The following is a 25,702-nucleotide window of genomic DNA, read 5'->3' as shown; positions in this document are numbered from 1 at the left end:
CAACTTATTCCTCCCTGCCTATCTGGGATCAACCTCTGTGGTTCCCAGATCCAGAGAACTTCGAAATGGAAGTCCACTGGCCCCCGTGCCCAAAACTCCAAGAACAGTTGAAGACTTTCCAATTTTCAGTTCCAAAATCCAGCCTCTGGCTCATCCCTCCAACAGATTTATTTTTCCCCTTCCTCTGTATATTTTTTTCCCCCTTTGAAATCCTCCTTCCTCCCTTTAAATAGTAGAGGTCCCTTTCACCTCTACGTATCCGTTCACCGCCTTTATGAAAGGATATTATTTTTCTGTTAAGCCGTGGTTGCTTTGTCATGCTTCTTGCCTTTAATTGAATCAGATCCCCTTACAACATTGAATGATATCACTTTTTAATTATGACAATTGGTACTTTAATTTATTAAATAGTATAAGACCATAATGATTTTAAATATTAAATATTATTTTATGTTTATAACATATCAGGTTTAATAATAAGGTTTATGGGTTTTGTTTATTTAATATACATTTTGGGTTATATATGAGTTGGTAAAGATATGAATAAACTCAACTATATTTCTTACTAAATGTATATTCCTTCTATTTACGAGAATTAGGTATTTAATTGACACTTTTGATAATTAATTCATTTATCTTATATTTAGACATTCTCCATGAATAATCGATATATATATATATATATATATATATATATATATATATATACTAGTGCAATGTATATGATGCATGCATATGTAGCTATCATATGCATGCCTCACATGCTTGCTAATATTGCTATGCTGTTCGTGATTTGAGATGGGTTGTTACATACGTTCAAGGCTATTCTCACCATCAATTCTTGATCCAGCTTAGCCCCTATGGAAGTCAGCTAATCCCGGATCTCCTTCAATCGACTGAGGAAGGTGTCCATCTATTCTCCCTTCTGCATCTAGTATGACCGCAGCTGATTTTCTAGTAGCATCTTCCTCTGCACGGAAGTATGCTGATACAACTTTGTTAGGGCCTCCCACATCCTATTTGTCGTATTCTCCTCGGTAATTTGTGGTACTACATGGTCCTTGACCCCGTCAAGGATGATGCTCTTGGCCCTCGCCATTGCATCCTCGTTGTAACGACCTATTTATAAAAATAATAAATAAATTTTAATAAATAAATTATATTAATCAAATTAATAAAATAATAAAAATAAACTAAAAATAAACTAATGATAAAGTATTTTTATATATAAGTCTAACCTTTATATTAAAATAAAATCAGAAAAAGCAAGTTAATTAAAAATCAATATACTTTGTTTTAAAAAGAAATATACATGACATGACATGGGAAGGGTGTCGTGAGAAAATGGAGTGGTGGGTGCTAGAGGAATGACAGTGACCGCCAAGAATCAGTTCATAAACCAAAAGGAAGAATTTGGGAAGGGGGATTGGAAGAAGAAAGGAAGAATGAAGGGGATACGGAAGAAGTAAACTTGAGTTACCTACGGAAGGAGAGCTGGTTGTTCTGAGATTTCTGGGCATGGGGGACAGTCTGCTTCAATTGAGAAGCTTACTGGACTGAGCAACAAGGTTCTGCTCAGTTTGGCTAGGTGGTTTCGGTCTTTTGGTAACGCAGCAGGAGCATGAGTCGCGACAGAGCAGACAGGTTGGTACTCAATAGAAGAATAGATAATTTGTATTAAAATTTTATATTTGTGAGTAGAAATATTGTTAAACTCTGTTAAATATCGAATTGAAAGGATTCACAGTTTACTGAACATGAATTTGTTAAACCTTGTTAAATTCTGAATTTACAGTCCTTACATTTGGTATTAGAGCACAGGTTAGAACCCTGTGAGACCTTACAGGCCCATTAAATATCGTTTTCAAGCTTCTGTATTTTAACCAGCCCCAATTATTTTGTTTCTAATTTATGAAATTCAATTATGTAGTGACTTCTACATTTCCTTGTTTGTATTTTTCCGTACTGTATTACAGTGGAATGTCTATCAAAGAGGAAGACTGTATATAGAATTGTTGAAATTTTTCTGACATCTTAACTAGAATTAGCAGAACTGCCTTGTATGAATTGCCCTGTATATATCCGTTGGGCGTGCAATAAGAAAATTTATATCGTTAATAAAGAAGCTTAGCTTTGGGAAGTGACCAACTTACCAGAAACGAGAAACAAGCTCAGAATGGGAAATCATAACTCTGAAGCTTCACAATTTCATTACAATGTTTCCTCTCCAATTCTTCTACGGATTTCTGTGGACCCAGATTCTTTTGCTCCACTTCCAAGGTTTTCTGTGCAATTTGCTGCCCAATCATTCTTAAAAATGCTTGACGCCCCGCATGAACAACACTATTAACTTTCTCAAGAACCAGTACATTCCTCATCAACAAGCCGTAACACACACTCTGCATATTACCTTAGACGTCACACTCCCCTTGTCGCCCATGTAACCAGTGCTTGCCACCGTATATGCCAACGATTATCGTAATCATTAGTCTTATTCAAATGTGCATTAACCACAGAAGTTACCATGCCGCGTTTGTTATAATAGCCAAAGTTTTGTCATAAAAAAAAGGGTTGTATTGTGGAGCGGACGGGATTTGACTGTCTGAATAGTCTTTGTGTTCTAAGAGAAACACTAAAAAAAAAAAAAAAGATTAACACTGTCGAATTGATAAGAATATATTACAGTCGTTGATTTGGTAGGTTGGATAGACCCTTCGTGGAAGTATCTTAGACCAATACGTGGTTGGATAGACCCTTCGAGGAAGTATCTTAGACCAACACGTGTCTACGCAGAGGGTTCCAAAATTCATTTATATAATGTTATATAAACTATATCAAAATCAAAGGTTATGAGTTAACAAACATTATACCACATTGTTTTCGGAACCAATGTGATAAAGGTCAATACATCAAACTCGTCGCATAAATGAATAACAAAAAAAGGATAGACATATATGTATATGTACTTAGTGTTGCAAGGTATGTAATATATATGTATGCCTGTAAGAAAAGGTTTCAAGATATGGTATGAATTTACCATGCAACCATTATAGTCAATTCTAGGGTATTATGGCTAAGTGGGAGATATTCAATAGAATGAAAACATATATATATAGTTATGTAATGGTATCAAAATTTTAATGGTAGCCACCATTATAAAAAAATAATAAAAGTAATTGGTTGCAATTAGGGACTCGTAGGAGTTTGTCAGACTTCCACATGTCGTGTTGCAAATTTAATCGATGTCGAAGGAGATGAATCTCCGTCTCCTTCTCCATCTGAACTTCTATAACCCGCTTCAAGTCCGCGGCATATTTCTAAGAAGTCCTCGGTCTTACAAACAATTGTTATTCAGATGTTATACATTTCAGAAGCAGCTCACCACGCGTGAAGCCACTTTGTGTGAAGGCATTATAACGTGCAACCCACTTTCTATTTATGACGTGTGTGACGGGTTGCATTTTCAGCCGTCTGGTTAGCTATACTGCTTCTCTCTGCATGCCCATTCAGTGTTGCTCTGCTTTTAGGTGGCTGTGTAACTTTCTTTTAAGTATTCTTTGCTACATCTACATATTTTTTTATTATCGTTATCTTAGAATTAGTATTTTTGCTGCTGCCTGTTGTATTTTAATGTTACTGAACAAATATCAACAGCGAAAGCTGGTGTGAGGTGGCTTTGCAAGGTGTTGACATATGATATCTAATATAATGCACGAAAACCCCAATACTTAATATTTTAATAATTATGGTGACATATCTCTACTTTGTGATTTTGCTCCAAAGTAATGCCCAGAACTCGCTGACTTACTAACCTGGCTTTTAATGTGATAAAAAGGTGCTCAACTCACTGACTGAGCAGGTTACACTGTTTTACTAAGCAGGTTAAGGATAGCCACAGCCTTTAACTTGTGGCTATGTGAGGGTTGTATAGTTGTAACCAAAAAAAAAAAAAATTTGAAGGGACATAAACTCCTTTTAGTAAAATTATCTAGGACATTATTTTAACTAATTACTTTATTAATAAAGTATTTATGTGAAGATATTTTAGTAATTATAATTTTAAAGTGTAAGACAATTGTTAACATCAAAGCTATAGTTGTGATATAGAGGTGTTATTTGTCACTTTATTAGTTTTAAAGGTATTTATATACCTTTAGTATAATTGATTTGAATGAAGAATTATCCTATGTACTGAGGCTGTAATCAATTTGATACATGGTAAATTCTAATCATACAAAGTTCAAAGTAAAAGTGGATTTCAGTGTGTTTGAGAGTAACCTCAATTTAAGCCAATTTTGTTCGAATTGCACATGTTCAATAATGTCATTGTTTATGAGGCATTTCAAGTTAGCATCGAACAACCCCTTAAGTAGAGTCTGAGCTTTTGTACCCTTTGCGAATGTCCAATCTAGAAAAATGCATGTCTTTGTTTGAAGGGCTAGAACAAAATCCTTTTCTTAAGGGATGCATGTTTGAATAAATTGTAATCTTTAAACCTAAAACTATGTGTAAAAGTAGTACTTGAAAAATTCATTATATCAAAACTTGAAAAAAATAGAATATCTATCTTTACTTAAGCATAACATTCAGTGCAGAATGGCACTTCGTTTAACATTAAAAGAAACCAGAAGTCTTCTTCAACCAAATTTATCAATATTTGGTTCAAAACAAATCACTGTAAAAATAATAACTGTTACTGAGATACAGCTTAATGTAAATATGAAGGAATCCAAAATCATCATCATCAACCAATTATGCCATTATAAGAGCCAGATGGCAGATTGCTGGATCCACTTATTCAAAATAACTCCTTTTCTTGTGAATGCAGTTATCCGCATTTCTTAAAGCATCTTGATAGATCTTTGAAAAGTATTCTAATAACAGAGAACTTGGAAATTCTAATTTGCTTAATATTTAATGGATTTCTATCCAAAGACAAGATCAACTATAAAATTTAAATTGACTAATGTTAATTAACAGAGTGCAAACTGGACTTGATTAACATGATACTTTTCACAAAAAAAAAAAAAAAAAAAAATTATTATTATTAAAGATTTAATATCCAACAATGAGATGAAGGACAACACCCTAGGAAGCTTTAACTAAAAGCATTGATTTTGTAGTTGAGAGTCAAAATTTAGTTCAGAGTAAAATTTAAGGGAAAAAGGTAAAATAGATGATTAGTATTAAGCAACTGATGATTAGTATAAACTAATCAAATGTGGTAATCCACTGTAAGCCAGTTAAAATTCATGTGCTGTTTTTATGACAAGAGCAAATTTCATTTTAGATTGTAAAAGATTGATAGATGATTTAGTTTAATTACCACATCTTGGAATCCACCCATGGCAAGTCCCAAGCAGAGCCTCAAATATGTAGTGACATGTTAAATTCATGTAATAGAAGACCTCAACTAAGAGTTACGTCCCGTCTACTGCAAAAAGTGAGTAAATTAGAACATGGGAATGAACTGATTTGACACTATGGAAGATATATTGAGGCATGTTTGATTACTTCTAAGTTCTAAATGATTTGTTTCCAGCTTCAACCAATTTGATTGTGGTTAATTTTGAATAAATTGGACAACCTTCTCAAAACTCTCCTCTGTTTTAAATTAATGCATCAACTACTTCAGAATACCTGCAACAATTGAAGTTGTTCTGATCTAAATTGGCAAACTAAATTCATCTTAACAATCCGATACAACTCAGTCACAAGTAATCCTGAGCTAACAATAGGAGTTTTATATGTATTTATGATATGAAAGAAAGTAGTGTGCAAAAAATGCCAAACTATTCAAACAATGCGACCCACAAAATGACAGAGCCAAAATGCCTTACTACATCCTTAAATTCTAGCAATCAGATCATTGAATTAGTAGAGACAAACCATCAACCTGTCAAAGAGCTTCCTAGATCCTATAAAGGAGCGCAAAATGGGACAGCCTAATGATTGTAATTTCAAAGTGAAAAAGGAAGCAATGTAATGACTGAAGTTAAGATTCAACTAGATGGACAAATATTTTTGTAAAACTCTATCTGATTAATTATATAGTTTCTTAATAATATGTTATAACATAATTATGCATATCCTAGATTTTATATATATATTCTAATTTGACACCTCAAATATTGTGGTTCCTGTCTTCTTTCAATGTTATTATTTGTTCACTACTTCCTCTAAATCTAGGTCTTGTAGAATATTTAGAACTTGGATTCCAATTGTTACAATACTTGCCAAACAACATCCTTGGACTTCCACAACTAATAGCTATGCCTATGTTTAGCAATAAACATGTAGGAATGAAAGCATATACCATAGATATAAGATTAGTTCCAAAATGATGTTATGGGTTGTTAGAGCTGATACTAAAAGATTTAAATTCGAAAGGATATCTTGAAGGAGTGTCAATGTGTATCTTATTACTAATAATATTTTGTATCATTTTCAGCTGCTTTTGATATTTTGCTGATTTAACTTGAAGGAAAGTAATGAGATTGTATGATTATAAACGGCCGCAGAGACAGTTGAGTGAATTTACAAATCCTTCACAATAAAGGCTGAATGAAATACGGAATATAAGTTGAAATATTCAATAATGCAGAGCACTTTCTAGTGGCGCTATGGTATAGGAGTTATTGTAAAACGGAATGGTTGATTCTAGAAGGCTAGGATTATGTAGTTATATACCCCGTTAATAAAATTACTATTGAACCTGAAAAACTGCTAATATCATGTAAATAATTACATCGACAATTCAAAAATAAAAAAATAAAAATCTGTTGTCTGCATTTACTTTAGATACTTAGAAATTGACAAATGATGTGGATATCAAAAGCTTCATTGGGAAACCATCCACAGCTATAAAGAATGCTGAAACGTGTTATTCACTTGAGATATTAGCAAGGGAACAGCTGGATGGAAGGAATTGCTAATTAAGATTCATCATCACCCAAGAGTTTAGGCAATGTACTACTATATCTAAAAATTGTGTCCCAACAACATTAGGGCACTGAAAAGTTACTTAAGGTTTGAAAAATAGGGTTAAGGTACTATAGAAATGATACATCGAACAAGTTGTTCAGGACGAGCCTAGCACTGAAATCAAGAAAAGACAAGAATGGTTGATTTAGACTCTTCTAATCTGAAAATTAATAGAACTATGTAGAAATTAAAATTTGCATGAAGGGAGGTGTTTCTTATTATATTATATTTCATGGAGAGGAAGGAAAGAATAAAGGATGATATTGTGTCTCTAAACTCTTTGATCAAGCATTCCATGAATCTTAAATTTCATGAACAGGAAATGGCCGAGCTGGTGTGCAAGACACAATTATTTACATGGGCAACACATAAATTAAAGCAAAAGTAGTACTCTAAGTTGGATAATTCTAGTGATTTTAATTCAATACGTGGTAGTTGAAAAGATGAAGATAGTGCTCCTGATATTTCTGGGGAGAGCAGGTTATTGTCTCCTATTAACATTCATAGAATTGAGATTTTACAAAATAGTATTTTGGGGAAAGAATTTCAGAATCTACATTCTGATGCTAGAGAATCTCTCAGCCCTTCTATAGAAACAGTTAGAGAAGACATTAATGATCCCTCAGTGTATGAAAGCAACACTTTGGCAGATGAAGAAACACACTTGAGAGGTTTCCTTAAAAGAACACTTCTAATTAAACTAAGTGGCAAATTAATTCATAAATATGTAGAAATAAAAACATTATGGAGAGAATAATTTAATTCATAGGTAAAAGTTGAATTCAAATTCCTCAAAAAATTCCCATATCTTGAATAAAGGATAAAGATTGGGACCTAATGGATAATTTGTTTGAAATATAAAATGATGTTGACATAGCAATGCAATTGGTTCCAATTAGAAGGTTATGTGCCTTATCTTCTGTTGTGGTAAAGTTTGAGAGCATTGACTTGATGAAAATGATGGGAACGTGTCAATTTTGAAGAACTTTAAACCATGTTTTGTATATATTTACTTTACCTTAAATCAGAGACTCAAAACCATTTTGAAATGATCATATATAAACATGAATTTTTATGACATAATATCTGTTTAATTCTGCTGGTACATGGATACCAAGACGGAATATGTTATTGATCTTACTAAATTATAGTTATCAAAGTAAAGTTTAAAATATTTGAGTAATTTTGCTTTTGATGGGAATTAAGATATTATAATTTTGTTTCATTTATGCATATCAATATGATTGATGAGGTAGAAATCAAAGAATGATTACATTTTAATATGAAAGTTAATGACATGAATAGAATATCGCAAAGTATGTTATATTGTAGTTGACATGTGTGAATTATACATAAGCTATTTGTCTTTGAATATGTTAATGCACATTTTATGAATGCATGGACAAGTGTTTATGATTGCAGACAATATCCGTTACCAAAATGACCATGTGATGACAAAAACCTCAGAACAATTAAGACTCAAAGAGATTTCATGATAGGGTATTAACCCTAATTCTACTAGGAGGGGTGGAGGTGTTGCCCACTGTTTATCCTTTGAACCCTGGAGTCATGGGAGGACTGTGCGAGTCACGCTCCCTTAGACGTGTAATGATGATTGCCGGATGCCTACTGGGAATCAGGTCGGTATAGCCGATGTTGTCATCTTTAGAGTTTTTGAATGGTTAGGTAAGTATAACTGACGCCATGGCATACTCCAATAGAGAACGGATAGGATGGGAGCGGAAGAGATTAGGAAGGATAGGATGATTTTGTAATAGCTGGGGAACCTAATGAAATAAAACATGATCATTAAAGTTATAAACCTAAAGTATTCAAAACACCAAAATTGTAGTGCTCTTACATTAAGTACGAATTTAACCTCAATACATAATCCTAAAAAAAAAAATGTACTAATCGCTATCATGAATATTCATATAAGATAAAACTCTAACTTCAGGACGAAGTTTTCTGAAGGGGGGGTGTATGTAACGACCTATTTATAAAAATAATATTAAATAAATTTTAATAAATAAATTATATTAATCAAATTAATAAAATAATAAAAATAAACTAATGATAAAGTATTTTTATATATAAGTCTAACCTTTATATTAAAATAAAATCAGAAAAAGTAAGTTAATTAAAAATCAATATACTTTGTTTTAAAAAGAAATATACATGACACGACATGGGAAGGGTGTCATGAGGAAATGAAGCGGTGGGTGCTAGAGGAAGGACGGTCACCGCCAAGAATCAGTTTATAAACCAGAAGGAAGAATTTGGGAAGGGGGATCGGAAGGAAGAAGGAAGAACGAAGGGGATACAGAAGAAGTAAACTTGAGTTACCTACGGAAGGAGAGCTGGTTGTTCTGAGATTTCTGGGCACGGGGGACAGTCTGCTTCAACTGAGAAGCTTACTGGACTGAGCAACGAGGTTCTACTCAGTTTGGCTGGGTGGTTTCGGTCTTTTGGTAACGCAGCAGGAGCAGGAGTCGCGACAGAGCAGACAGGTTGGTACTCAATAGAAGAATAGATAATTTGTATTAAAATTTTATATTTGTGAGTAGAAATATTGTTAAACTCTGTTAAATATCGAATTGAAAGGCTTCACAGTTTACTGAACATGAATTTGTTAGACCTTGTTAAATTCTGAATTTACAGTCCTTACACTTGTACCTATCATTATCACCCGGGTCAACTGGGACCGCTATTGTCCTCAAGGCGAATTGCTTGAGACGGTTCCTGTCTAGAACATATAAGATTCTGGCCTTTTAGACTATGAAGTTTGAGGCTCTGTCCAGTCTGTCCTGGTCTCTTACCCGGTTCACTGCGATTTCGCTGCTCCTCTACTTTCCTCCTGGAAGTTCTTGGTTCAACTCCCTCTGAGCCTTGATTTCCCTCCTGGAAACCCTTCTGCCAATGTCGAGATGCCCCTACTCTAATCGTTAGTGCAGCTGCACCACTGATCCAGATTTCTTGGCTAGAAATCCTCGATAGCAACTCTCTCCTCCTTGGTCTTGCCTTGTTAGGTACTGTTCTGACTACAGTACCCCACCATCTTCACTCTGCAACTTACCCGCAGCCTCTTAAGCCCCAACAAACTGAAGGTTAGAGCTTCTAGGCTTTGCGCAATCCTAGCACCAACAAAATCCGCACCTCCTGGCCATAGGCGTCAATCCTTCCTTACTGAGAAAGATGACTGGGCACTGCGTAGGTCGAGTCTGCTCCCCTCTGCCACTGCGTTGATCCTCTTCTCGACTCAAATTTGATAATGCAGGCATTGTGTCACTCCTTCCTTGCTACTTCTCTGCTAGGAACAACTTCTGTCAGTCGAGATAGCTATTTTCTATTGCTACTGCTATGCTCGGCTGATGTCCTCAGTTCTCCTATGATCTGCAATCACGCTCTGATACCATGTTGGAAATTCTAAGTCTGACTGCTAGAAACCCTTCATGTACTTTTTTGATTTATTTCTGCCTACTTGTTCTAATTAATTAACAAGTTATTTACCATGTAAATGCTGAAAATAAATACAAGTACATGCTCAACACATTACAGATCATCAACTGAAGGAAACAAAACAAGCACAAAAGTGACACCATTGTTTTTGGACCAATGTCCCCAGAAGAACCCAATGTGGGAAAACCGGTGCAGCTATCTGAGGGTTTTAATTATTAAGCAGTTTCAAAATACAATCTGGGTGCCAAAACTGGCTCACCCAATAGAGAATAATCTCGACAGTAGTACCTCCCCTTTGGAGACAAATATTCTGGGGATTTACTCAACATCCAAAGGCAGAATGACTTCATCAGAGGCCAGTCCGAAGCAAGCCATCCAGCGAGCTATGCAGAGCAGCGCAGATGCCGATGAAGAGCTCCAGGAGGTCGAGTTTTGATAGGGAAAGTTGAGACATAGATTGCTTGTGGGAGAAAAGTAATTCCCTTTAGTATTTTGCACATATTTTCTTGTTGTTTGTGTAATGTCCCCATTTTTATTTTTCTTCATAGTACAACCAAGGTGGATTTCCAGGGCAGGGGATGACCAAGTCAGTGGAGCAGGTTTATGTCATCAGGGGTTCCGATCGAGTTTGAGGAGCTTTCATGGGGTCCAATGGCATTCACTTGGCATATTCATCATTATGAGGAGTTTCACACATCTTGTTTTTGGTTCCGTGACTTTCTGATAATTCCTGTAAAATGAGGTTATTATTGGCATAACTTAATTAATTATGCTCGAGGCGGCATTCCGGGGAGATTAACTGACAAAACACTGCAGTGTAATAGGTCGTTGGAACCGAAATGAGAATATCTACAAGATGGGATGCTGAGAAGTGACTCCCAATGGCCGAAGAGAGTATGGTGAGCAATTTACCATTTTCCTTAGTTAAAAATGACTTTAATTAGTCATTTAATTAAGGAAAAATAATTAATTAGAGGAAATGGGTCAAAAGTAACTTAAGTAAAATAAAATAAAATAAAAAGGGGTCACTTACGATAAAGTCAATGGAGGAGGTTCTAGAATACTAATAAAATAATAAAATAAGATGCTTTTAGAGGATTGGAGATCTATCCATCATATCTATAAAAAGAGGAGGAGAAGATCATTTGGGACATCTTGGATTTGTGTATTGTTTTTGTGGAGATGTTTGAGAACCTGTTTCTCTACTTCAGTAGTAGCCCCAGGACGGAAACCCTCAGGTGATTCAATGAGAGTGGGAGAGTGCCCATCTCTTCCCTTGGTGAATCCATTCAAGGTTCACAGGTTGTAGTTATTTGATTTCCTGTTTCAGTTTGGAGGCCAGTTTCAATATTATTATCTTGGAGGGTCATTTCCAGCTATTGTATTGGCATATATATTCTATATAATAAAGCTGGATTTTGTTGCTGCATTTCTCATTGTTCTTCATGTTGTGATTTTTAATGAGATTTTTATACAATTTATGGATTTATGGTTTGGGTTTTACATGGAAATCTTCTATTAAGTAGATGATAATTTTATGTGAAGGGTTTGTTCCAATTTTTTTTCATTTGGGACATTACAGTGGTATCAGAGCCTTGATCTTGGCTCAACCATGGGTTATCTTGAAAAGCCAAGTCGAGGGTTTATTTTGAATATACCAAATTCTATTGCTGGAGCCAATTTTTTATTGCAAGAAAGACTGAGTTGGAGAGCTTGTGTTGTGAAGGGCCGAAAGCTGAATCCATTTTCAGCCGGGGGAATGTATTAACATCATGGGACCATCGTATGATACATGCAAAGTAATATTGACTTGAACGTGGTTTTCATGTTTTCCCTTTTCTTGACCGAGGAAACTGACCTTCCAATTTTACAATAAATCTCTATGTTTTGTCTTCTTTTTTATTCTTTGTATTAGCAGTATAGAAAGAGAGAAGGAAGTAATTTTGGCACTTTGTCTTTTTTCATTTTATGTATTGCCAGTATAGAAGATAGATAAGTAGGTGATTTTGGGAACATTTTGTTGTTATTCCCCCTAATTATCCCCCCCTAATTGTCTCATTGTCTAGCAGAAGGGTCCACATGAACTCTTGCCAACATGGTAACATGATCAAGTCTCTAATACTTGGTGAACACATTGAGGAATAAGAAATATATTTAAATATTGATAAATTACATTCTTCAGATTCTAGCTTTTTAGATGTATATGAATGTTTCTAGTCCAAAATTACAATGGTTCTACGTTTTTAAGAAATCTATGCCTGCTTTAGATCTATTAAGGTGCTAATCATATTTACTTTCAAAAATCAGGGCCAACATTGAGTGAAGAGAAAACTTTGCCAAAAAATTAAAGACTTCCAATCCCCTAATCGTGTTCTGACTGCTGTCATTGTCCTAAACACGTCTTTGTTGACACCCAAAAAAATTAAAACGGGGAGCTCTAAAAAATTATGGCACATAACTTGATCTAGACAGAAAGCAACAAATAGACAGTTTACAATGGGAAATATAAATTGAGAAACTTAGACATAAATGTTTGTTGCTCAAGTCCTGTCCATTGTAACAAATAATAATGGCTCAAAAACGTACTCCTAGAATCCAACTATAAGCCTTAAAACCATAAGAAACATTTATCTGTGGAGAATGTAGAATTTAAATCATACTATCACTTTTCTTTTTACAGGTAACAGAGTGATTCTAACCTTTTTTTGATAACCCGTTAGTAGCATTTCATGTCAATAAAAGAGTTGCAACCCAGTATAAAACGTTTGTACATTATATGATACACTATAGATAGTGAACAGAAGAAATAGTTACAATGCATATTATAATGATTATAATGAAGATTTACATTAGTTATTGAAATAATTACGTACCTGACTGTAATATGTTGGCATCCAGGTGAGAAGAATGAAAGTACCCCAATTGTGGCAAAAGTGTGAAGTTATCAACGCCCAAACTGGTGGCTTTGACAGAAGCAACCTCCATGGTATGGATTCAACACATTCTTTTGGCTTGCTATTCCCCAGGATCAACTGTCTCTCTTCTGCACGTAGACAGGGATCTTCAACTGGTGAGCTATATGCCTGAAGGAAAAGTTAAAATAAAGATGTCAGATGCAAAGATCAAAATCCTGATTTAGGCAGAATTCTATTAAATAACTGATTTGGAGCAAGCAATCCTAGAATTCTCCAAAATCTGTATTCAATTTCTCTGGGTCTCAAGATTTCCACTAGGCAATATTGTTAGACAAGGAGATAGAAATTTTATCTTCATTAAAGCTAAAGGAGGTTATTTCCATAAAGGAGTACAATGATGGATAACCATTCCTTTGTTTGAAACTTACAAGTCACTCTGCTAATGAGAGCATTTGACATCTTCGACTAAACAATATGTACATTGTATATATTGCCTACTCTTGTGAGATTATTCAAATCCAACATGTGTGATGACAACGTTGGTTGTTTACAAACTTAATATCATCAAGGAATATGCATGATATTGCACTTAGAAAACTATAATAACCTAAGTTTTAATAGCAAATAACTTGGAATATTCAACTTTATGATGAGTTGTAGTATCTCAGCATTGACATTTCGCTCACATAGTTACCACCTAGTTGTGTTGTCCAGAGTGAAGCTGTTTTGTTTTAGTTAAGCTAGAGCTAGGCTATGGGATGGGGAAGTTGAGTTAGGGAGAGAAAGGAGAGGCCCAAGATAAGCCCTGAAGAGACAGGGGGACTTGAGTCAATGTAATGTCCCCAACCACTTAGTAAGCTTATGACGAAGTCCGCTAGCCTAAAGTGGTTCCCATAGGCTAAAGAGGGGAAATATTTAATAAATGTTGAAGTTTCTAAGTCTCCCAGTTAGAAACCCTCCATGCACTTTACTGATTTATCCCTACCTACTTGTTTCGTTACTTAACAAGTTATTTACAATGTAAATACTGAAAATAAACACTAGTGCATGCTCAACATATTACAGATCATCAACTGAAGGAAACAGAAACAATCACACCAAATGACACCGTTATTTTTGGACCAATGTCCCCAGAAAAACCCAATGCAGGAAAACCGGTGTAGCTATCTGAGAGTTTTTTTACTAAGCAATTTCAGAGTACAATCTGGGTGCCAAATCTAGCTTACCCAACAAAGGATTTCCATGGCAGTAGTACCTCTCAGTTTGAGACAAATGTCCCGGCTGAAACCTCGGATAATCCTTTCGGCAGCTCCAATCTGCCCTAGAAACCCCATCGTCTGCCTTTCTAGACAGCGTCAGCCCCTCTCTACCCAGCGCTGGCCCTGCATCACCCTGAATGGGCTTGCGTTAGCCTCAGGAGGCCCTGCATCAGCCTTCTGGCCCTCTGCGTCAGCGACGCTGACCTCTATGAAGCATTGCGCAACTCCTAGCTACCTCTGCATGGCCCTGCGTGAGCCCTGGCTACTACTGCGTCACTCTCTCTAGCTCCTGCGCTGCTCTCTCGACACTATCTCTACCTCTCTGTCTCTCTGTACTCAATGCCCCTCAGCTGCAACTCCGATCACTGATTCTATCTTTCTTAGCAAACCCTGCTCTAGAGAATAGAATGACTGATCATCTGGTGTGCTCTCCAAGTGACCCTCAAGCCCCTTCTTATACTTTTCTTGTTGACATAACAACGACCAAGATTAAGTCCCTAATCAATAGCTAAGATTAGATCTAGCTTGATCCATGTTTTTTGGACCATTCTAACTTTCCTATGTTTAGACTTAGGGACTCCATTAAAAATATTAATTATTTTAATATCTCCTGAACTGTTTAGAATCTGCCCAAACTCTTTATGGGTATTGGAGATCACATGTGCCCCAACCTCTCCACCAAATTTCGTGGCTAGAGCACATCCGATGTTACCCCAAATCAACACTCCCTCTTAGCGAGGACTGTGCTCTAGTAATACTCCTCACTGAGTATCACCCTGATCATCTAGCATCGGTCCTTGTGCTGATGCTAGGCCTGTTGCCTAACATCCTCTGCACTGTTGCATCCTGTACTACTACCTATGGCCCTTCCACTGCCACTGCTGCATCCGTACTGAAACTCCCTCTGCATCTGCGCTACTGCCCATGGCTCTGCCACTGCCACATCTGCACTGCATATCCTCTCATCATGCTGCCCACTGTTGCACTGCAACTCAGTTACTGAGAATTAAGTAACTAATCTCCCAACTCTGACCTCTTTGTTGGGCTATAGACCCTCTTGATGCTGAAGCTACCTCTGCCGCTGACTAGTGCCCCTTCTCTAACCTTGTAATATTCCTTATCAGGAATATTCCTCAAACACAAGCAAACTCCAACCAGAGATGGACTAGGAGGGCATTTACTAGATATGTCGCCTCTGAAAAGAGGACGAGATCCGGAGGCTACCTGGCCCTTTCCAGACTCTGTCTAAGAGTAAAGGATAAAACACACAAGTGGTATAATAGCCGAGAATGCCCAAAGAGATACAAATAAAAATGGTGCAACATATAACAATATAACCATAAGCAGATACTCAGGAAATGCAGAGAGAAATGCTGAGCCATTTTATTATACAGAGTAATAGAATGAGTACAGGAGGTGATCAGAAAGATGGCACCTCGCCTTGCACAAGGCAAGTGAAGGAATACACTTAGAATAGCAAAGGAATGGCCCTCTCTGAACTACGTCCATGCTGCTGGAGAACTGCCGTGCTACTGCTGCTGCTAGAAATCAAATGAGGATTTGGGGATGCTCCCCTCCTCAGAAGATGCTGAAAATCTGGAATCGGACTCTACTCAAGAAACCCAGAAAACCCTAGAAATCTTTTCTGAAAGGGCCGACCACCGAAAATCACCCCCTTGGGGTTCTGCGCAGTCCCTCAATGCTCTACGCTGGCACTAAATGAAACCCTCCAAAAATCTACCTAAAACCTCTGCCAAAACTCTCCAATATTGGGTTGATCCCCTGCTCTATCTCTCAGCACAAATCCTACTGCAAACCCACAACCCAGAGCTCCTGCCAGAAAGAACTACGTCACCCCTCTCAGTGCTACGCAGTCCTCCAAAACGCTGATGAAACTGATGAAACTACTGCTGAAATGCCAATGGAAATACCTTGCCCGAGCAGGCACTCGAAGTCCCCCGGGGCTAAGGGTGAGATCTTCGAACGGAGACACTCAATGCACTAAACAGTGCTGCAGACTAGCTAAACAGCTAGCGTGCTCTAAGTCGAAATGACTATCACAAATGCTCATAACAGAATGATCAAAATGAGGGGGCTTCTCTCTCTTTTATAGCCTTTGCCTCTCTCAATCCCAAGGCTCACCTCCTCCAACGTAATTCCCCTCTTGCCACGTGTTTCTTCCCTTCTGCGCAGTCCCTCCAAGTGTCTGCATGGGCTCCATCTCTGTGTCCCCCTTTGGCCCCCTTGGCTCCCCTTTAAGTCACAACGTTGTGCTATTAGGAAGTGACTTTTATTCTAAAAGTGAGTTATGTCCTCCTTCCTCACCTTTTTATTTATAAATAACTATAGAAAGCAAAAATTGAGCAAAATCGAATATTCCAATTAGCCATGGCTAATTAGGAATATTACAGTCTCCCTCGGCAAAATGTTGCTTGTCCTCAAGCAACTGAAGTGATGGATGCTGCAAGATTTTCTCACTCTCCCAAGTGGCATCTTCATCCGGCAAATTCTTCCACCTCACCAAGAATTCCGTCCTACTCCGCAGCTGCCTCTCCCTGGTATCAATGAAAGCCTCCGGCCGCAACACCAAATGCCCCTCATCATCCATGGGTGGTAACTCATCTGTCACTGTCACCTGCTGCCCTAATGCCTTCTTCAGGCATGATACCTGAAAAACGTTATGAATCTTGCTGCCTTGGGGCAGCTCCAACTCATATGCAACCTGTCCAATTTTGCTTATCACCCTGTATGGCCCATAAAAGCGGGGCTTGAGCTTCTCAGCCCCCTTTAGCTTCAGTGACGATTGTCGGTATGGCTGTAATCGTAGGTAGACCATGTCCCCTACCTCAAACTGTCTCTCCACCCAATCTCTGTCGACATACAACTTCTGCTGGTTCTGCGTTGTAGCCATGTTATCCTTGAGAGCTTGGAGGATATCCTGACTCTCTTGGATCCAAATATTGGCTCTAGGAGCCTTGCTGTCACCAAACATCACGTCAGCAAAGGATAAAGGATGATACCCATATAAGGCACAGAATGGTGACATACCAATGGACATGTGATGTGAAGTGTTGTAGCAGTACTTCCCCAGATGCAGCCACTTCGGCCATGCTCGCTGTTGCCCACTGACATAGTTACGCAAGTAGCCCTCCAACCACTTGTTAACTATCTCTGTCTGCCCGTCCGTCTGTGGGTGATAACTGGTACTCGGTGTCAACTCTGTCCCCACCAACCGGAAAAGCTCCTGCCAAAACCCGCCCATGAAACGACTGTTCCTATCACTAACGATGGTCTTAAGAAGACCATGTAGCCTGAAGATCTCTCTGAAGAGCAGCTCAGCGACTTGTGTTGCTGTATAGTGTGCGGATATGGCAAAAAAATGTGTTTACTTCGTCAGTGGATCAATGATGACAAAGATACAATCCTTGCCCTGTACCATGGGCAACCCTGTGATGAAGTCCATCGAAATACTCTCCCACTTCCCCTCCGGAATGGGAAGAGGCTGCAATAATCCCGCGAGATGGCTCATCTCTCCCTTGTTCCTCTGGCAAACATCGCACTCCCGGATATGCTGGAGTACGTCCTCCTTGAGGCCCTTCCATGAGAACCTCTCTCTGATGGCCCTGTAGGTTTTGGTAAACCCCTGATGGCCTGCCAATGGTGAATCATGTGATACCTGTAATATCTTCTTCTTGAGCTGAGACCCCATAGTCAAGAAGATCTGGTCCCTGTAATAGATGATCTCATCGACCACCCTGTACCTGTCATCTGCCACCTACCCATTCAGAACCTCACATGCAAACCTGTCCTTGGAGTACTCTACGAAGAGTCGAGTCCTCAAGTCTGTATCCAAGCTCATAAGAGACAAAGTGGTTGGTCTACGTGAAAGGGCATCTGCTACCACGTTGTTCTTACCCTTGACATACTCAATGTCAAAGTCATATGCTTGGATCTTACTGATCCACTTCTGCTGCCTCTCCTGTAGCTGCTTCTGCTCCAAAAAGAATCTGAGGCTGTTGTGATCAGTCCTCACCCTGAACCTGTTACCTACCAAATACTGCCGGAACTTGGCCAATGCATGCATGATGGCCAGCATCTCCTTGTCGTATATGGGATACAACCTCTCGTGCGGAAGGAGCTTCCGACTCTCATAGGCTATAGGGTGACCTCCCTGCATCAATACTGCGCCGATCCCCTCTCCCGATGTGTCACACTCCAAAACAAATGGCTGCGTGAAATCTGGTAATGCAAGCATTGGGCAGCTGCTCATAACCTCGTTGAGCCTGTCAAAGGCTCGCTGCGCTATATCCGACCAACTGAAAGCCCCCTTCCTCGTCAAATCTATCAGGGTGCAGCAAGCTGGGAGAAACTCTTGACAAACTTCCGGTAGTAAGTACAAATGCCAATGAATCCCCAAAGTTCTGTCACGTTTCTCAGCTCTAACCATTCTCTAATGGCCCTGATCTTCTCCTCATGGACTCTCACTCCGTCCACCCCTATGATGTGTCCCAGATACAACATCTCCGTCAACCCAAACTCACACTTGGAGAGTTTGGCATAGAACTGCTGCTCCTGTAAGATACGCAATACTGTCTCAATGTGCTGGAGATGCTCCTCCCAAGTCCTGCTGTAACTGAAAATATCATCAAAGAATACCAACACAAACTTCCTCAAGTGACTGCGGAAGATGTGATTAATGCAGGACTGAAATGTGGCGGGGGCGTTGGTTAGCCCAAAGAGCATCACCAAGAACTCAAAGTGCCCATAGTGACACCTGAAGGTGGTCTTGGGAATGTCCTACTCCCTCACGCGAATTTGATGGTACCCAGATCTCAAATCAATCTTTGAGAAGAACCGTGCTCCTCTCAACTCGTCCATCAACTCATCGATCCTGGGTATGGGGTACCTGTTCTTCAGGGTCTTCTTGTTCAGGGCCTTGTAGTCAATGCACATCCTCAATGTACTATCCTTCTTCTTCACCAACACCACGGAAGAAGCAAAAGGACTCGTGCTCGGTCGAATGTGCCCAAGAGCCAGCAACTCCTGGATAGCCCGCTCAATCTCATCCTGATAGGCCTTGGGGTGCCTATAGGGAGTGGTAATCACTGCTTGTATGCCCTGCTCATGCTCAATGGTGTGCTCGAACCCCCGATCCAGTGGCTCTCCTAGTGGAATCTCCCCAAACACTATGGCATACCAGTCAAGGATGGACTATATCTTTGGATGTACCGTCTGCCCTGTAGTCTTTACCTCTGATACACGCAGCTCCACTGCCCACTCTATGTCTCCCTTCTAGAAGATTGCCTCCATCCGATGAGCCGAAACAGTCTAAGGCACATATGTGTGCTGTCCCCTATCTTCTCATGCCTCCCTGTCTTCTCATCATCCCACTCCATCTCTAGGGTATTCCAATCCATTGTGACCTTCCCTAGAGTGATAAGCCACTGAACACTCAGTATCATGTTGGTGTCCGGAATATCGACTATGAAAAAGTGGTCAGTCAGTGTGTAGGTGCCCATCGTCACTGAAAGCTAAGGAACATAACGAGCACACATCATGGTCTGATCTCCTGGGACCAAGACTGAAAACCCATCAAAGCTCTCTGTCTGTATACCTCTTCGCTCAACCATCTGTGCATCGATGAAGTTGTGGGTTGCCCCACTGTCAACCAAAACTGATACTCGTTGGCCACGTACTGTCCCCTGTACGCGTAGCGTCAGATACTTGGGAACTCCTTGCAATGCTGCAAGGGCCCCTCTGGTGGGTGCGAAAGATGCACCACCTGCTGTTGGTGGAGGAGGTGGCAAAGGTCCCTGTACGACATGACTATCTCCTGCCTCCACATCATCCTCATCATCCTCTTCTCCACTGCTCTCGAAGAAGACCTCAATAAAGTGTGCTTTGCTAGCAGCACATCTATGTCCTAGTGCCCACGGCTCCTGACAGGTGAAGCACAACCGCTTCTTCTTCAGCTCCCTCCTGGCATCGTCGTCAATCTGTACTCGTCCTGGATTCCCCTTTGGAGGTGGAATCCTCACATCCTTCCCCTTAGACTGAAAAGTCTGTCTCTGGGGGTAAGGTGTCCGGGTCCTGGGTAAGACATCCTGTAAGTCTCGGGTCCTGCTGATAACGTCCTGGAGTGTGGTTGGTCTAGTGGATCGGACTAAACCCCAAAGTGGCTCTGCTAACCCCTCAACATACATATAGACCCTTCGTGTCGTGGATAGGTCTAGCACCATCACGGAGACCCTCAATAAATATGCAATGTAGGTCTCTGGGCTCCCTATCTGTTTGAGCCTTGTCAGCTCAACAAAATGCTGCTATGGATCCCTCCGATCAAATCGCTCCATCAATCTCTTGGTAAACTCGGCATATGTCGTCACTGTGGAGTGCCCTAGTGTAACCATCCCATGAAACCACCAATCCTGGGCCTCACCATCGAAATGCAATGTTGCCACTTTGATGGCTTCTGTCTCCGACATCTGGTTAAGCTGGAAATAAATGTCCAGCTTCTCCACCCAAGACTTTGCCGAACTGTTTGATGAACCATCAAACGTAGGCAAGTGGAATCTACTTGCTACACGGTGGGTGTCACCATCATGGTAATGCCGGTACCCTCTGTGATGGTCGCAGGGTCTACTATCCCGCTAGAGCTGAACAAAATCTCTGAATGAGAGGGCTTCCCTGAACTCCTGTCCATAGGCCTGGCACTCTGCAAAATAATCGCCCATATGTCCGGGCTCTGCCTCCTGCTGCGCTATGACCCCCGTGTCTGCTCCTAAGAAGGTGGGCATGGTAGAGTGTGTAGGGGCATGTGAGGCCACCTGCTGCACAGTATCACGATGCTTTGGCAAATGGTGGGATGCGCCCAATCCCTCACCAACCTAGAAAACCCGTGGGCTCTCACGCTGTTTGGCCTCTATTGTCGTGAATCTCTGCCCTATCACCTCAATCTGCCTCGACAGATCCTGCACTGATTTGAAGAGCATATCCGAGCATATCCGCAAATCTCTTCCCGTCATCGTCTGCCATTGGATCCTCCTGCTCTGCGTCCACCACAGGCTCCTTCTGTTCTGCGTCCACCATAGGCTCCTCCTGTTCTGCGTCCACCACCGGAACATAGTCTCCCTCTCCGTAAGTATTCTCCAACCTACGCCCAGTGTTTCTGTATCTCCGACCTCTATAACAGATGTAGGGTTTTTCCCTGGTGTCATAGATTGCTAGCTCCATAGCCTGAGCCAGATCTATGGTCTAATACCACTGTAATATCCCTTATCAGAAATATTCCTCAAACACAAGCAAACTCCAACCAGAGATGGACTAGGAGGGCATTTACTAGATATGTCGCCTCTAAAAAGAGGACGAGATCTGGAGGCTACCTGGCCCTTTCCAGACTCTGTCTAAGAGTAAAGGAGAAAACACACAAGTGGTATAATAGCCAAGAATGCTCAAAGAGATACAAATAACAATGGTGCAACATATAACGATATAACCATAAGCAGATACTCAGGAAATGCAAAAAGAAATGCTAAGCCATTTTATTATACTGAGTAATAGAATGAGTACAAGAGGTGATCAGAAAGATGGCACCTCGACTTGCACAAGGCAAGTGAAGGAATACACTCAGAATAGCAAAGGAATGGCCCTCTCTGAATTGCGTCCAAGCTGCTGGAGAATTGCCGTGTTGTTGCTGCTGCTAGAAATCAAATGAGGATTTGGGGCTGCTCCCCTCCTCAGAAAATGATGAAAATCTGGAATCGGACTCTACTCAAGAAACCCAGAAAAACCCAGAAAGATTTTCTGAAATGGCCGACCCTCGAAAATCACCCCCTTGGGGTTCTGCGCAGTCCCTCAATGCTCTGCACTGCCACTGAATGAAACCCTCCAGAAATCTGCCTGAAACCTCTGCCAAAACTCTCCAATATGCAAGGGCTGATCCCCTGCTCTATCTCTCAGCACAAATCCTACTGCAAACCCACAACCCAGAGCTCCTGCCAGAAAGAACTGTGTCACCCCTCTCAGTGCTGCGCAGTCCTCCAAAACGCTGATGAAACTGATGCTGAAATGCTGATGAAACTACTGCTGAAATGCCAATGGAAATACCTTGCTCGAGCAGGCACTCGAAGTCCCCCGGGGCTAAGGGTGAGATCTCCGAACGGAGACACTCAATGCACTAAACAGTGCTGCAGACTAGCTAAACAACCAACGTGCTCTAAGTCGAAATGACTATCACAAATGCTCATAACAGAATGATCAAAATGAGGGGGCTTCTCTCTCTTTTATAGCCTTTGCCTCTCTCAATCCCAAGGCTCACCTCCTCCAACGTAATTCCCCTCTTGCCACGTGTTTCTTCCCTTCTGTGCAGTCCCTCCAAGTGTCTGCGTGGGCTCCATCTCTGCGTCCCCCTTTGGCCCCCTTGGCTCCCCTTTAAGTCACAACGTTGTGCTACTAGGAAGTGACTTTTATTCTAAAAGTGAGTTATGTCCTCCTTCCTCACCTTTTTATTTATAAATAACTATAGAAAGCAAAAATTGAGCAAAAATCGAATATTCCAATTAGCCATGGCTAATTAGGAATATTACAGACCTCTACGCTGATGCAACAACTCCCTGCATCTTGCACTGTTGCACACCTCTCTGTGCCATCCTGCACTGGTGCAACACTCTTGTGCCTCTCGCACTGCTGCAGCCTGCTAGCCTCATGGTGTCTCGGGACTCCTACATTATAGCTCTCTCTACTGCTCCATCTGCATCCATCTCTACCCACATCAGCCAGTCCTGCTACTCCTCTTCGGGGCTCCCGTAGCAAGGTCTAATCCAAGAGGCTAGGTACCTCGAGGATCCTGCCCCTCATCGCTTGTAGTCCGCCTGACTACAGCTCGATGTCTCCCCACTTTTTCTCAAGTGGTGCGTGTGCACTCATGGCACAGTCATCGTCTGTCTCCACTTCCTTCTCTGCCCTTGCTGGCGCTGCCTTAGTCTCGGAAGACTCTCCCTTACTCTTCTTCCTTGGACACTGGGTCGCATAATGACCCAACTCCCCATAGTGGAAGCACTTGATCTTGGAGAGATCCTTCTTCTTCCGCTTTTCCTGCTTTCCCTCAGATGCTAGGGCAACATCTTCTTCCTCTTCCTTTTTGACTCTGATCCCCTTACTGCTGCTTCCGGCCTTTGACTGCCGTTTGATCTTTTCTTGGCGAAGAGCCGCCCATATCTCATCCCAAGGTGGAAATGTCCCTCTGCCCAGTATACTTTGGACAAATACCTGCCAGTGTTCTGAGACTGCATTCAGGGCTGTCCTCACCATCAATTCTTGATCCGGTGTGGCTTCTATAGCAGTCAACTGATCTCGGATCTCATTCAGTCCTCTGAGGAAGGTGTCAATCGTTTCTCCCTTCTTCATCTGATATGACCTCAACTAATTTTCTAGTAACATTCTTCTCTGCACAGAAGTATGCCGATATAATTTCTTTAGGGCCTCCCACATCTCATATGCCATTTCCTTCTCGGTAATGTGTGGTACTACATGGTCCTTGACCCCGTCAAGGATGATGCTCTTGGCCCTCGCCATTGCCTCCTTGTACTTGTCGTTATCAGTTGGGTCGACTGGGATAGCTATCATCTTCAAGGCAAAGTGCTTGACACGATTTCTGTCAAGTACGGATAAGATTTTGGCCTTCCAGACTACGAAGTTTGACGCTCCGTCTAGCCTGTCCTGGTCTCTTACTCCGTGTAGTGCCATGATGCTCTTCTACTTCCCTCTTGGAAGTTCTCGATGTGACTCCCTTTGAGTCTTGATTTCCCTCCTGGAAATCCTTCTGCCGATGTCAAGATGCCCCTTACTCTAATCGTCTGTGCAACCGCACCACTGATCCAGATTTCTCAGCTAGAAACCCTCGGTAGCAACTCCTTCCTCTGGGCCTTGCCCTGTCAGGTATTGTTCTAACTACAGTACCTCACTAGCTCCACTCTGCAATGTTCCCACAGCCTTCTAAACCCCAGTAACCTGAAGGTGAGAGCTCCAAGGCTCTGCGCAATCCCGGCACCAGCAACCCAGCCTCCTCAGCCAACTGGGTCAGCCATCCTAGCTTTTGCGTGGCTCTGCGTGAATATCCCTTTGCCTCCCTTAGCCTCTGCACTGCCTTTTCCTGGCTCGCCCTTAATGATGCAAGCACTGCGTCACCCTTCCCTTGTTGCTGCTCTGCTAGAAATAACTTTTGTCACTCGGGACAACTATTTTCTGCTGCTATTGCTCTGCTTCGCTGATGTCCTCAATTCTCATGTGATCTGCGACCATGCTCTGATACCATGTTGAAGTTTCTAAGTCTCCTAGTTAGAAACCCTCCATGCATTTTACTGATTTATTCCTACCTACTTGTTTCATTACTTAACAAGTTATTTACAATGTAAATATTGAAAATAAACACTAGTGCATGCTCAACATATCAAAAATCATCAACTGAAGGAAACAGAAACAATCACACCAAATGACATCGTTATTTTTGGACAATGTCCCCGGAAAAACCCAATGCGGGAAAACCGGTGCAGCTACCTGAGGGTTTTCTTATTAAGCAATTTTAGAGTACAATCTAGGTGCCAAATCTGACTTACCCAATAGAGGATTTCCTTGGCAGTAGTACCTCTCAGTCTGAGACAAATGTCCTGGCTGAAACCCCGGATAATCCTTTTGGCAGCTCCTCAGCTCCACTCTGCCCCAGAAACCCCAACGTCTGCCTTTCAGGACTGCTTCAGCCTCTCTCTACCCAGTGCTGGCCTTGCGTCACCCTGAATGGGCCTACGTCAACCTTCTGGCCCTCTGCGTCAGCAATGTTGGCCTCTCTGAAGCACTACATAGCTCCTGGCTGCCTCTGTGTGGCCCTGCGTGAGCCCTGACTGTTACTGTGTCACTCTCTCTGGCTCCTGCACTGCTCTCCTCGTACTATCTCTGCCTCTCTGTCTCTTTGTACTCAATGCCCCTCAGCTGCAACTCCGATCACTGATTCTATCTCTCTTAGCGAACCCCACTCTAGAGAATAAAATGACTAATCATCTGGTGTGCTCTCCAAGTGACCCTCAAGCCCCTTCT

General features: G+C 40.8%; 1 protein-coding gene across 5 annotated transcripts in view; it reads right to left on the bottom strand.

Moving 5' to 3' along the window:
* The window catches only part of LOC149180289 (sodium-dependent phosphate transport protein 1, chloroplastic-like), a 614,698-nt gene that overhangs the window by 158,458 nt on the left and 430,538 nt on the right, over positions 1 to 25,702 (bottom strand). For 4 of the 5 annotated variants that reach the window (XM_089416005.1, XM_089416006.1, XM_089416007.1 and 1 more), the window contains one exon: positions 13,317 to 13,526. The exons of the other annotated variant lie outside the window; for it this stretch is intronic. In XM_089416005.1, coding sequence (XP_089272131.1) covers positions 13,317 to 13,526 — 210 coding nt within the window. The remainder of the gene's footprint in view (positions 1 to 13,316; positions 13,527 to 25,702) is intronic. 5 annotated transcript variants of the gene reach the window in all.

This window comes from Pinus tabuliformis, chromosome 3_2, assembly GCF_031772625.1.
Source record: "Pinus tabuliformis cultivar Carrire ecotype Pingquan chromosome 3_2, CPIR1, whole genome shotgun sequence".
Lineage (NCBI taxonomy): Eukaryota > Viridiplantae > Streptophyta > Pinopsida > Pinales > Pinaceae > Pinus > Pinus tabuliformis.
This window is presented reverse-complemented; position numbering and strand designations above follow the sequence as displayed.